The sequence below is a fragment of the Zerene cesonia genome, chromosome 13, assembly GCF_012273895.1.
Source record: "Zerene cesonia ecotype Mississippi chromosome 13, Zerene_cesonia_1.1, whole genome shotgun sequence".
Lineage (NCBI taxonomy): Eukaryota > Metazoa > Arthropoda > Insecta > Lepidoptera > Pieridae > Zerene > Zerene cesonia.
The window spans coordinates 5,735,942-5,749,908 of NC_052114.1; the positions used below are offsets into that span (position 1 = coordinate 5,735,942).

The 13,967-nt window shown below is 34.9% G+C and overlaps 1 protein-coding gene across 1 annotated transcript in view; it reads left to right on the forward strand.

The window, feature by feature from the left end:
* The window catches only part of LOC119831579, a 74,749-nt gene that overhangs the window by 46,870 nt on the left and 13,912 nt on the right, over positions 1-13,967 (forward strand). The window contains exons 26-32 of the mRNA XM_038354993.1: positions 1,072-1,296; positions 3,398-3,584; positions 4,187-4,301; positions 6,704-6,858; positions 10,785-10,894; positions 12,020-12,181; positions 13,727-13,921. Of these exons, the coding sequence (XP_038210921.1) occupies positions 1,072-1,296; positions 3,398-3,584; positions 4,187-4,301; positions 6,704-6,858; positions 10,785-10,894; positions 12,020-12,181; positions 13,727-13,921 (1,149 nt within the window). The remainder of the gene's footprint in view (positions 1-1,071; positions 1,297-3,397; positions 3,585-4,186; positions 4,302-6,703; positions 6,859-10,784; positions 10,895-12,019; positions 12,182-13,726; positions 13,922-13,967) is intronic.

Here is a 13,967-nt window from a genome sequence, read left to right on the forward strand (position 1 = left end):
GGTTTTCGCCTTTTGTTTCTGGGAAGCCAGTAATTTCGACGTCATTCATTAGGTTTCGTTGCTCAGATTCGTTTAACTGATTTTTTATAGATTCAATGCTTTCAATAACGTCCTTACTAGGTTGATAAAGCGGTTTATTTTCCGAGTAATCTGATTCCATACGCCCCAAACGCTCCTCAAATCCATCGAGTCTCTTATTATACTCTGCCATAACCATAGTAACTCTTGACATTTCCTGTCGAAAACTTGAGAGTTCGGTACGCAAAAGTTTTATTTCCTCCGTAAGAGAAGAGGAAACAGAAACCTGCGAGTGCATTGGGGCATCCACGTACACATCATCTCCCGCATCCTGAGCGCATACGGGCTCCCCCGCTTTAGGGGTTAAGTCTTTGCATGTTTTACATAGCCATTTTCCATTTAATCGTGATTTGGGACTGAGATTAATACACTGTTTATGGTATAAGTGGCTGCATTTCGTACACTTGGCGCCATCTGTTGTAGGAGAGTAAAATTTACCACAGCAAGGACATTTGTTATTAGCCATTTTAAACCCTTATCGATCAATTAAGTAATTCACTTATGCAATAGAGGGCGCTGGACTCAATTAGGAACAAGGAATTTGCAATATAATTTGTAGATGTATGAAATTAGTTGCTTTTAAATTATTTTTAAATAACAACGTCTATCAGGTCACTTCCTGAATTTAACAGCACTTTCATCCACTATCTCTCGCAATTTACACGCACAATGTTGAGTTCTTAAGAGTTGTCGGTAGTCGTGAAATCAGCTGTTTTTTATTTACGCTTGTTTTTCACTTAACACCTTTTTAATCACTTGGATAACACTGACTGTAATAGTTTACATCAAACATTAATCAAAAAACTCTTTAGAAAGATTAAATAAAAACTTTTAACCACTTTTAGACTGTAAAAACTCAGAGAGCATAAACTGTCACTTCAAACGTCGCCAATCGAAAAAAGATAGAAAATTAGTTAGACCTCAAACGAAATTTGTTTCAATTTCCTTCCGTTCGGTACATCTTTATGAATGTGAGAGGTTATTATGGTCCAGATGTCCCGCGAGGAGGGCGAGGCGGCCGTGCGCGTGTCGCTCCCCGAAGGCACGACGGCCACGGTGGGCGTGCGCGAGGGCATGACCGTGGAGGAGTTCCTCGCCGCTGCGTGCGCGCGCCGTTCCCTCAACGCGCTCGAACATTTCGTGCGGGTGAAGAAGCGCCGCGATATGGAGGACCATAATTACTTTGTGCCACACCGATCTGATCTCATTGAAACTTACGTGAGTATTTATGAATGCTACTTTGTAGTGATTCACACTCTCCCACCCTTATCATCACTAGAGCTACACTAAATGGATTAGTCGTAGGCTTATTACATTTTAAACAGATTGTGTATGCAGTTTTATCTTAATTATAATTATTTATTCTTTTGATGTTGTATTTTCTTATTAATTTAATAAATATAAAATAAAATGACTAATTCACAATATCCGACATTAATGTTCGCTAATCCACCATAATGCATACTAATTATCACAGTTATCCGCACTGTTTCATACAAATCCAAACTATTGCACATAGTGTGTTCATACTAATGCACACCAATTCACAACCAATTCACACTTTCACATATTTATATTACAATAAATAATTTAGAAAATAATTTTGTACAACATTGTCTGCTATATGATGGCGAATGGAAAAAAGAACATTACTCACTTTTTGTTTCTAAGTGTCTTTTCGAGGAAAGTAATAAAAATGGGTGAAGACAACGTCTGTCACTCGATGTAGGTAATACTTATAAATACGCAATAGGCATCACAGTCTGAAACGTCTAGTTATATTTATTTATGTTTTTCTACCTCGTACACCTAAAAGTGGTTGGTATTGTCTTAGAATGTATTTATTGTTCGTTGTAACATATACTTACATTTAACATACTTACGTTATGTTACGTACAAAATTTTACAATAGAAGAACAATAATGGGTTAACAGTTCATTATAATCTATTGTTTTATGTAGAGGTATGCAAAATAGAAAATAACGAAACTGCAACGAAAATCTTCGCCAAGGTTACCTCACATGTGCTTTGGTGAAGTAAGCTTAAAGCTTAAAAGACAAAGTAAGATTATTTTGCAGAGACTGTATTTCTCTACGGTTGTTATTTAAGCAATGCAAAAAGAATGAAAAACAAAAATAAACCTTCACTATAATTTAGATACGCTCACTTTCTTCTATTCTAAAACATAAATAAGATCAAACTGCCGATTGAATTAAAATATAGCATTACAAATACCATCTGTTTACTGAATGTCAATTATAAACCTTATCTAACTCACATTGTTGCACACCTCTAATGGAAATAGCTAACGCATTATATGCACAAGTTTGTCTAATATATTCTGATAACTATGCTACGCATTTAATTTGTAGCTAATACATACTACGACTACTTGAAGCATCTTTATAATTGTTAAAATATTTCTGCAAACAATTTATCTTAACGATAACAAAAAATATTTAGTGGTGACGAACCCAATTTAAAACGAAATAAAAAAAGACGAAACATAACTTACAGTTACAATATCTTTACATGATTTGTTTAGCCTTGATACTTCAATATTAGAGACGAAGAGCTTCTCGAGTCCAGACATTCAGACCATTCAATGATCAAAAGTAAATAGGATATCTTCAAACGAGTACCTATCCGCCTAAGTAGAATCTGACTGAGCATATTTTAATTCCCTTTTTGCGATCTAGACAAGAGCTATTAGTCTGAGTGGTAAAAAAAAAGTTTGAGAGCTTGCGAAAGCTAGTATTTAATGTACTCTTTTGAAATTTATGAATATGTATAAGTGTTTCCAGTGTAAAATTGAAGTTTAAACTTTAAAGGTTAAAATGATCATATAAGCTTTGTTCAATGCTTGTTAAATGGAACCAGCGGCTCGGCTTTCTGGCTGAACCGGGTTGCGATGCAACTTAAATTTCGATATCAATCATATATACAGGATTTTCTTTTTGTGTCGTCTCAACGCTAGACAAAGGCCCTTTCTATTGGTGAAATAATAAATAAACTTGGAATTTAATATAACCATCTTCAATTTAGGATAAAAGTAAAGCAACAAAATATTTAACATTTTCTACCTTTAATGAGGGACGTATAGGGTATTCAATTTTGTACGAAAATAACATAAAAATGCTTAAAATTTTATAACAGATTTTAAAGCAATTTACTAAATACATTTATTGGCCCGACAATTTATGAACTATAATAAATCATGTTTAAAATCATGAATTACAAAAATATATTAAATCCCGTTTAAAATCCATTAAAAAGTTATCAATAAGATTTTAATTAAAGTATGGCTTTTCGTATATAGTTGCACACCCACGAAGTAGTGGAGGTGTGCGCCAAGATCCTGTACCAAGTGGAGTTGCAGCGCACAACGCTCGATCAGATGTGGGGCTTCAGCGTGGAAGCCGAGCTCATAGAGAACGCGGAGAGGCAGGACGAGCTCTGTTGCTACGTCAGTCGTGTTGAAGACAAGAGCGTTGCTATGCAAAATGGTAATTACAATCTACTCATTACTTTGGTCTGTGATGTGACTTAGTTTTGGTTACTTTTGGGTTGGGTAGGTCGGATATGTTAGATAATGAGATACAGTTTTATTAAGAGGTACTTATTGAGAGTTACTATTAGTACTATTTATAGTTAATTGTGTCTTTAAATTAGAAATATTTTTTATGTCGCGAAGATATTTTTCATAAAGAGTTAAAATATTACGGTATGTATTTGGGAAACGTATCTCAATTTTTAATCAAAATAAAGCCTAAAAAGGCTTCCAAAACTTTCATATCACATTTTGATTAAAATATAAGGATATTAAAATGTTATTCGAATCTATAGCACACGTTAATTAATTAGGTGGCTGGAAAACCGATGTATTCGTTAATAACTGTTCCCAAACGCAAAATGTATTTACAACACATACAGTATGACGCGAAACCACAAAACATTATCGAAATTCCGTTTTCCAGAATGTTCATCGAGATTTGTTTTTAACATGAACCCAATAGTCACTACAATAAAGTAAAAGAAGCGGATTCGAATCCCGCGATCAAATTCAATAATTGAATAAATATTATTCAATGAGTATTGATTTTGACAGGTATAATTAAAGGTGACGAAATCATGGTGATCAACGGAGCAATAGTGTCGGACCTAGACATGATGTACCTGGAGAGCGTCTTGCAGGAGGAGCTCTCTCTCGTCATGATGATGAGGTACGATGTTCATGCGTTTCTCATTAACATTCAAATGCTCCGCGATCGAGTTAAGCGTTCATTAATCAGTGAGCTTCGCAAATCACATTCGTTAGCATCGACTCGCTACTGACGTTATTCATCCTGATCTTTTGTAATTCATTCACTTTAATGCGAAACAATAGTCGGCTTTATTGACTGCTAACTAACTCACTCTTTTTGTCTTTGTTTGTTTCTAGATTGGACTGAATTTTTTTTAATTTAATTTACCTACCTGTGATTAATTATAGATAAGATTGTGCGCATTTCATTTCTGTTCTAATATACAATACATTTTGAAAATATATATAATACTGCTGGTCTAATGAATTGACTTAATATAAATAAATAAACCACCATTTACTCGTACATGTGTTTTATACACCATAAAAATTTCTTAAATAATTCGTAGCGCCACTTTATTCAGGCTATAATAGAAACAGGAAAACGGGCGCTCAACAGCTAATGAAACGGAAGTTAAAGTGCGGCGTTCAGTGGGAGCCTTCGCCGTTCCCCTCGCGCCTGACCTTTACGCTCTTGCGACCAGCTCACTGAGCCGCTCCGACCGACCTACATCGCGCTCCTCTCGCTCAGGGCTGCGCTTACACGAACATCACATATGTACGCCACACACCACCGCTATATAAATCACTCCCGCCTGACAATTTCCGTCGAATTGTAAAGAAACAACTGCTCGAGTGACACTACACGTGAAACACTTACGGCATATAATATACCTTTGAAATGGGTTACAATAATATAGAATGGTTTTGGGCCCGCTATTCTCCCAGCGGCCAGCCCTGCGGCGCGGGCGGCCGGGGCGAGCTCTCGCGTCACACGGGCCATTGTGAGCGGCCGCAATTGAGCCTCTCGGCGTTGTCGCGTCGCAGTGTATTAAAGTCACTGTAAAATTATATTCACAATCGGCACCAGCGCCGCGTTATTGTTGCGAAAGCTTTGTTTCTCGAAGAGAGAGGTGTTCGGCGTTACATTACTGTTATTAATCTTAGTAAGTTTGTCACCATTGCGCATTGTTTAGATAGCAGCACTCCTCTTATAGAATTTCCGTTTTATCTTTGAACACTCTGACTCGTGGATATTGAAATTTTCTTTTGAAACGCTTGCACCCTTCCCGTTAGCCTTTTGTTCCGTATTCCACTGTTAGAAGCTACGTCTCACTTTGAATTCATATGATCATCAATGTAATTTGCCAAATCTCTAAAGGGAGAGTAACTTTAGGCTGCATTAAAAGTCGTTGAAGCAGATACATACGTGAGTGTCCATAAATATAGCTGCAGTATTGTTGTGAAAACAATGTGTTTTACGATTCACGTTGTGTGATCAACATACGTTACGTTGCAATTTTTGGGCTTTAGAATGCTGAAAATATTAACGAGCGTGTTAAATTTAGAGGAGAGAGATTTGCTTTATGAATATTAAAAATCTTTCGTGAAATATAATAGTAACGTAGCTACCGCTTCATACAAAAGTTGACTCTATTGATTTCATTAAAACTATGGTCGAGGTTATTCTTTTAGAAATTGTATTTTAAAACATAAAAAAGCATTTAAGAGTATTGTTTGCAATTACATATATTATGTTAAAATAGCACATATCGTTATGTTTTAAATATATTATATCTAAAAATCTGTAATATAAAAATAGTATTAATATTACGTGTATTATTTATATCTTTACGCTTTTATAATTTATAATTACTGTATCCATTTAATCTTAAACAATTCAGAAATAATTCTGTATGACAATTATTTAAATTGTAAACGCAATAATAGACCAATTCATTGCTAATTACTTAAATTCATTAACATTTTCAAAGGTATAATTTGTTCCATTATCATCGGGAAAATTTAAGAGAAACTTGTCTGTGAAAATATTTTTAGTTATTCCACAGGTTGTTTACTTTTCGGTCTTTTTTTGATATTCCTTTAATCTGCAGGTAATCTTATATAACAAATTGGCGAATTGCTTATCTTTTTATACAGTATTTATTAAATAGTAGTATTTATGAAACATAAATAGTTTATCTTTTAGTGAATCTCAAAAATATCGATTCTGCTTATGAAGAATAATTAGAGATTTCATTGTAGAGGGCTGTCTTTTGGTGTAATATTAGAATCTTCATAATACTATACGTTACAGCTGCTTGACCGGGTTCCTTCGGATAGATGTTTTTCAAAGTTTTTAATCTTCTAAATTATTTACCTAATCCAGTATGAGATTTGCCAATAAAACAAAAATTACTTAAATCTGTGTATCCGTTCTTAGGTTATAATAAAGTATTATTCACATATTACACGGAGCTAAACCATTGGCTCTAAGTATCATAAAGCAAGCCGTATCAGCATAGCCTATCCCATACACAGGTCTTCCCGCACGGAGCCGCCGGAGCTGAGCGGCGCGATGCGCGCGGCCACCGACGACATAATCGATTCGCTCGTGTGTCCGCCGCCGCCCACCGACCCGCCCGTCATCTCCGACGACATGATATCCGGCCTCATCGTGCCCGCGCCTGCCTGGAGTGAGTATACCGCACACCACGTGTCATCATTGCATTACGCAACACACGAGAAACGTACACTAACCAATATATACGGAACAGAGCGCACCGAGCCATATGGGATACAACAAAACACAATACATAACGCACACCACATACCAATACGTAGAAATCCAACTCAAACCATAAAATATACTTTAAATGCACTGTACAATGACTGCACCACGCACGACTAACATCAGTATTCGAACACATGTAAAGAAAAAACAATCACGGAACATAGTGTGCGACACCCACCACATATGGTAAACCATTCTACACTGTGCTCACCATAGAAGTTGCACTCCATAAATCGTACTGTTTTACATATGTTTAACAACATTATCCTATGCCCCCTTCACCTATGTTAAAAATACGCACATTGCATAAAATTATGAATAAATGTCATCAGTACACGTATAGCAATACTAATATGAACAACATGCTGTTGAATATTTTGGGGTAGTTAACAATGAAGACATAAATAATAAAGTTAAATAATAAAGATAAATCTGCACTGCAACCAACTTGAACAATTATCACATGACACAATTTGGTTAAATACAAAACGACTCACGTAACACGTAGTACAGAATAATAACGCTGTCATTGTTTGTGGTAATACACATTTCAAACATCACGTTTTCTTGTATACTTCACCACTTCACACATAAATTGATAATGTGTAATGGAACACAACAAGGTCACACCTAAAACAATACAAATAATTTATCAACAAAACACTTACATAACAGAGATGATCCCTAATTCCCAAAGCACTACAAGTAAGATATTAAACATATACATTATATATGCATGTAGAACACACAATATTTGCTCCTTGTCGTATGCCTGCCGAGTTTCACAGTTCTAAAACAAATAGATATCTCAACATAGACACCCACACTCCACATCCGTGTAAACTATTGACACGTTACCATACCTCCCACATCAAAATTCGTTAATAATAATAGGTTGATTAACACTACAGTATATAAACAGATATTTGAATAGAAATAACTAAATCGGGTAGTCCATTGTTTTTTAAAGTCACTCGATGATTAATTACGTGCATACAATTTACGGTTCGTATCAAACGTAGTTACTTTATATAAAATATTCTTATAAATTGCGTAATCGTTAATCAATACCGTGCTCGATGCACAATACTATATAAAATACTGCTCTGAAATATATGAAAAAGAACTCGACAGCCGCATAACAAAGTAATACAAGATGTATAGTGCGCTACCAACAACAAGAATGAGGTAAACACGCTGCATGTACACCTGAAATACTCGACAGCCATGCAAGCACTTAATCCCTCGAACTAACGAGCCGTCATGCTTTTAGAATTCAATTAAATCATAACGAGCGTGTATGCATACACGAAATATTGAGAAACTCTCGCTCGAGATGCTCGAATAAATCATTATAACCTCATTTCGACTACGATTATAGATTTCTGAAGAAACAAACATTTTTCAATCGTTTAATATGAAATGAAACAAACATTTTTACACTGGAATATGATTACAATGCAAGGTACATTGATATTGCTATATACCTACATACTCAACGTTTATTAAAAACATATAATGGTATTCAGCTCCTTGAATAAAGCTTTCAGGACATATTTTAATAACAGCAAGAATTGATATCTCTTGGTCTTATGATTTGCGAGGACTTGGACTTGTAAAGAAAAGTTTGATAAAAGAACATGTTGTAAAACAGCGGCCATTGTTATGAATGTGGGCGCAACTTTTTTGAAGGGCCGTCTTTGCCATTAAATATATTTTGGGTATGTTTGTCTGAAGGAGCTGATATCAAATCTCCAACCGCTAACAATGAATAATGAATAATGTTTTCATTACGATATTGGTGCTTAACAAGCAACACTTCAATCTCGCCAATCGCCATTTACATAATACTTGGCATCGTTTCCGATAAAAGCGGAGATTCAATATCGTGGCCGTCAGCCAGTAAAATCCTATTCCGTTCATTCCGGTCGTAACAAAAGTAATTTCACATGCAATTATTTTTTTGTTCTACACTATTTGTCACTATCTGTTATTTGTTAATAGTTTTTTATAAAGCTCGTATTCTTTTCTTTACCTTTCCCAGTCCTTTCATGTATTCCTCTCATCAATTCTTTCCATTTAAAGACGGTCATCCATCCAAATATTCATGTGCGGTGGTAGCGATTACCATCAAACGACCCACCAATTATATTGCTGACGATAACATAAAAACAAGAAAAAATTATAGGAATAAACTATAGTTTTAGGTTGCTCTAGTTTTTTTTTTTTATTTTTTAGCTTTTATAATACACTTATTGTCATTTTGCTATACATGAACTCATTTTTAACAAGCCCACAGTCATAGTGTATTCTTTGTTCCGTGCATATCAGTTTTGTTATTATTTAGATCAAGCTTTTGAAATTGGAATGCAGGAGAATCATTAAAAATAATCTATTTTATAAAACCAAAGCCAGAGCTGGAGCACTGGAGCCAATTAAAGTAACATATATTGGCCTGCATCGGTTGTTTTACATTGGTAACTCGATGCGACCTCTACAGTCTACACGCTACGTAGTCTACGAGCGCTACGAATTTAGATACGTTGCAATCACCATTCTATAAATGTTGAAGCTTTTTCTTTGAAATTCGAGCGGACATTTGAATAATGAATTAATAATATCACATTTCTTTCAAAATGTATATAAAATATCATTCTTTCAAGTCAGACATTGAACTAGTACGACATTTTTGATCGGAGAAGATATTTTATTTCATCTTTCGCAACGTTATTTTTTATAAAACATTTCTAGTCACAAATGAACGTTACCTGTAAAACCCTATAAAATTGAAGAGTTACATTGAAACGAAGCTCTCACTGCGGCCTCCAAATAAAGGTCGCGACCCTTCCGTGGGCTATTTGCTTGTGCTTGATGTTGACTTACCTCGACCAAAAAAACTCATTGTGTCACTTCTTATTACAAGGAAATCTCGCTATAAAAGTTTCAATTTTGCGATGATGTTGAAATCTACTACTATTAAAATGGGACGAGTTATTCAAATTTTCCATTGTAAGGGACGGTTAGTGTTGAGACGTGAATATTAGCAACCACTGAAATGAATTTGCTGCGTCTCTTTTGTTTTCATCTTAATTTCATTTTAAGCTTTGCAATTAACGTTAACACGAACAAAATTTTCTTTTTCTTTGTTTCGAATTTCGTTCTATAATTATAATAAAACTTCTTAAAATGTAGTTTCAATTACATTCCACTAATGGTAATTGTTCTAATTACTTAAATTTTATTAGCAGGCATATTAACTGATTATAAATTGAATTAATACGACTAATTGTCTTGGCAATTGAATATATATAATTCACAGTGATTAAATTGGATCATTAGTTAATCATATGTCTTCATATAAAGCTTGATTAATGTCAATGTTTGAAATGCATAACATTAACTGACTACTAGGAATGTTTATAGGATACAATCGTAAATAAAGTTAAGTATGATCTCCATCACGAAAGTATATGAATAATGTTTCTTATTATAATTAAAAATGTAAGAGAATGCAACTTACCTATTTTATATCTATGGCAAGTATATTTTTATCTACCTTTCACATTATTATGAAGCTAATGCTATACTACTTTATACAGAAAATTTCGTTCAAATCCGCACATGGTGTATGAAAAAACACTACATTAAAATATATTAATTTAATAGTGGCATAAAACATACATTTTCTGAAATCGTTATAAAATGAACAAAGAAAAGGGATTGTATGCTATTTCTATGTACTAAAAACATGATTGTTCCACAGAATAAACGTTTAATAACTTTGCATATTGTATTATGCAATAAATGAATTATCATTATTGAAAACAGGTAAGGAGCTGTACAGCCCGGAGGCGGACGGACACGCGGACGGCACGGCCACCGGACCCCCGAAAGTTAGTTCTCGAACTAATTCATTTGAGATCGAAAACCTACTCAAGGTACTTTAAGGCATTTATTGAAACTCCACCTCACCAAGCTTGTGTGCTCGCAATACACTTCACCCGCTTGACTTCGTTTTACGATCGACTTCTTTAACGGCGTATCATCCCACTTGAGAGCCGTATCGAGTCTTCGTCTCGAGATATTCAGTTAATTAGTCTTTATCGTATTCCAGTGCCATTCTGTTTTAAAAGAGATAACGTATTGATTTTGATTGAGTTTCGTTTTGAATTTAATAATATTTAAGTACTTTATGAATATCAATAAAGTCCCAGAATCAATGTGAGGTTATAATATTATAGTATAACTTCGTATAAATATAGGCACCGTTAAATTCATAGGCATCATAACAAATATTCATGAATAATTATCAGGATATCATCGTCATTAAGCTTGATTTTCAATCAGTCATGTTACTTGTATCTGCTATTGTATCGCTACGCTATTATCGCTGTATCAAGCTGTTGCCGCTTTATCGCAGTATTCATAACAAACAGTAGGTCAACTACGTACTAATGCTACGAATTGAAGCACTGTCATGAACGAGCGTTTTGCGAGCTGTATCATTTGGAGACAAAAGATCACGACATAATTAACTTCCATATTTTGCTTTTTTTATTCCACCCAAAGTCGTATTTAGGTTTAATTGTCTTACTTTCATTTAAAAAAATTAATTGTAATCGGTATTAAAAATTTTAACGTTACATTAATATCAACTCTTACCTGTATTAGTTAAAATAAAATGCCAATAAATTAATATATTTATAAACGAATATAGATTGATTTATACTCGTAATTGAACAAATTTAAAATGCTGGATATGTAAGAGTTATTTTTCAATTATATCTATAAATAATTATTGCATTGTTGTTTACATAAAATTGTTAATTAACATTTTTGTATAGCACTTATACTTTTGTCTCCAAATAGGCGACTTTTCCAAAAACAACCAAGCGTTAGTATTTACTAAAAACGTACGTAGCCACTGTTTGTATTGCACTACTGCGTACAGTAGGCGTATAGTACGCGCATAGTACGCGTAGCGCTAGTAGCGTGACGCGTGGGTGCGTGGGTGCATGGGTGCGTGGGTGACGGCGGGTGGGTAACAGTGCGGTGTGCGGCAGAGCGCGGAGCAGGTGACGGGGTGGTGCCGCTCGCCGGGCGACACGCGGCGCGCGAGCCCGACGGGCGCGCCTGCGCTTACGCCGTCGCGGCACCTCTCCGACGCGGACAAGCTGCGCAAGGTGCTCGCGGAGCTCGTTGACACGGAACGCGCTTATGTTAAGGTGAGTACTGATATGTGACTATTATGTATGAATTATGATCTGTTTTAGTGACCGATTCTTTACGGTAACGTAGGTGATTAGCCCACTGTGGTCTGCCAGACCAACAATTTTGCTATTCCACACCGAAATCGAACCGGGATGGCTTCGGTCCTACGCTCACGTGTTAATCACTGTACCTGGCAGCCTTTACTGATTTATAATTGTGTGTTACCAGCTATTTCTATAGAGACCGGAAAAAATTTCTAGACCGTTCGTGATCGTAAATGATAGTCATGCCATGCCATAGGGTATTACATTGCCTTGAAAGATTGTAATCGTGCTTTTTGATTGTATCTTATTTGAATAGACTAAGTATTCAAAGAAATAAGACTTTTTTGCCAACTCATTTCTGTACAAACTAATTTCCGAACGGAAGGTTCTTACTTGAAGACCTTGTTTAAATAGTTCTTATCTACTTTAGCTCTGTCTAACTAAGGAAACGAAATAGGTATAACTTCTCTACTCTCTGGGCTATTGTGACTAAACACAATTTTAGGTTTTCTTTATCTTTGTATGAGGTATACTCATAGGTTTATGTGATACGTATATAATATAGAAATACGGAAACACAACCAAACTACTTATCCACTACCATCTATAGAAACTAATCGAGGATTTAGTACCCCGTAAACATATTTGTATTATCCGTATAGTTGCTTTATCAATTCGTGTTACATTAAAATCTCTTTAATATACTAAATTATATTAAAATTGTTCACATTTAGAGCAATGAAAATTCACAATCTGTCATATTCCATTCACATAACGATATTAAATTAAAATCTTTTAAAACGGCAACTGTAGCTGTAAGCGTGTTTGACGATTAGTTAACGTCGAGAGTGACATAAAAGCAAACTAGAAATGGGTAAGATCCGATCACAAGGTATTACTAAATCCACTTCTCACGACCTCTCTCGACTGAGTGCATCATCACTTCAACGAATGAACTGGAATTAATTTCGAAGTGTAACTCCGGTAGCTGACGGATTCAATGGATATTACGGACCATTCCATTTATTTTATGTATTACATTTATTCGAAGGCCTTCGCAATATTGTAGTGGTATTGATTATCAATGATACGAATGTAGCGTAATCAGTATAACGCACTGTAAATATTTATTACGTTTCATAAAATTTCACATTTCAATCTACACTTCCGATTTTGTTTATGGCACGTTGATATAGAAAATTATGTCGTCCACATAACAATGTATTCTTGTGATCGTAAAACGTAATTTATTACATCATAACAAATAATGATAGCCTTTTGCGTGTACCTACACATGGGATAAGACGATAAAATCTCGAAAATATAAATAACTGCGAAACAACAATGATAGTATATCTTTTTGTAACGTTAATATTTTAACGTATAATTTGTTGCACATAAAGTTCTATAGCATAAACGTAATGGGACATAAATTTATCTTTACGAAGAATAAGTTCTAGTAAAAGTTGAAATTTACGTTGACTATGGTTTATTTATTTCGTAACGATTTTACAGCATCTCAATAATTTATTGGAAAACTACTTGGAACCGCTGAAGAAGGAAACTTTTTTATCAAACGCCGAGATCAACGCTCTCTTCGGAAACATTCAAGAGATAGTAACTTTCCAAAGACAGTTCTTACAAAACTTAGAAGAAGCGCTTGAAGCCGAACCTAACTTCAATCATTTTGAATTTTCCAATCAATTTAAGGTAATTAAAATTAATAATGAAAATGAAACATTAATTACACGAATAC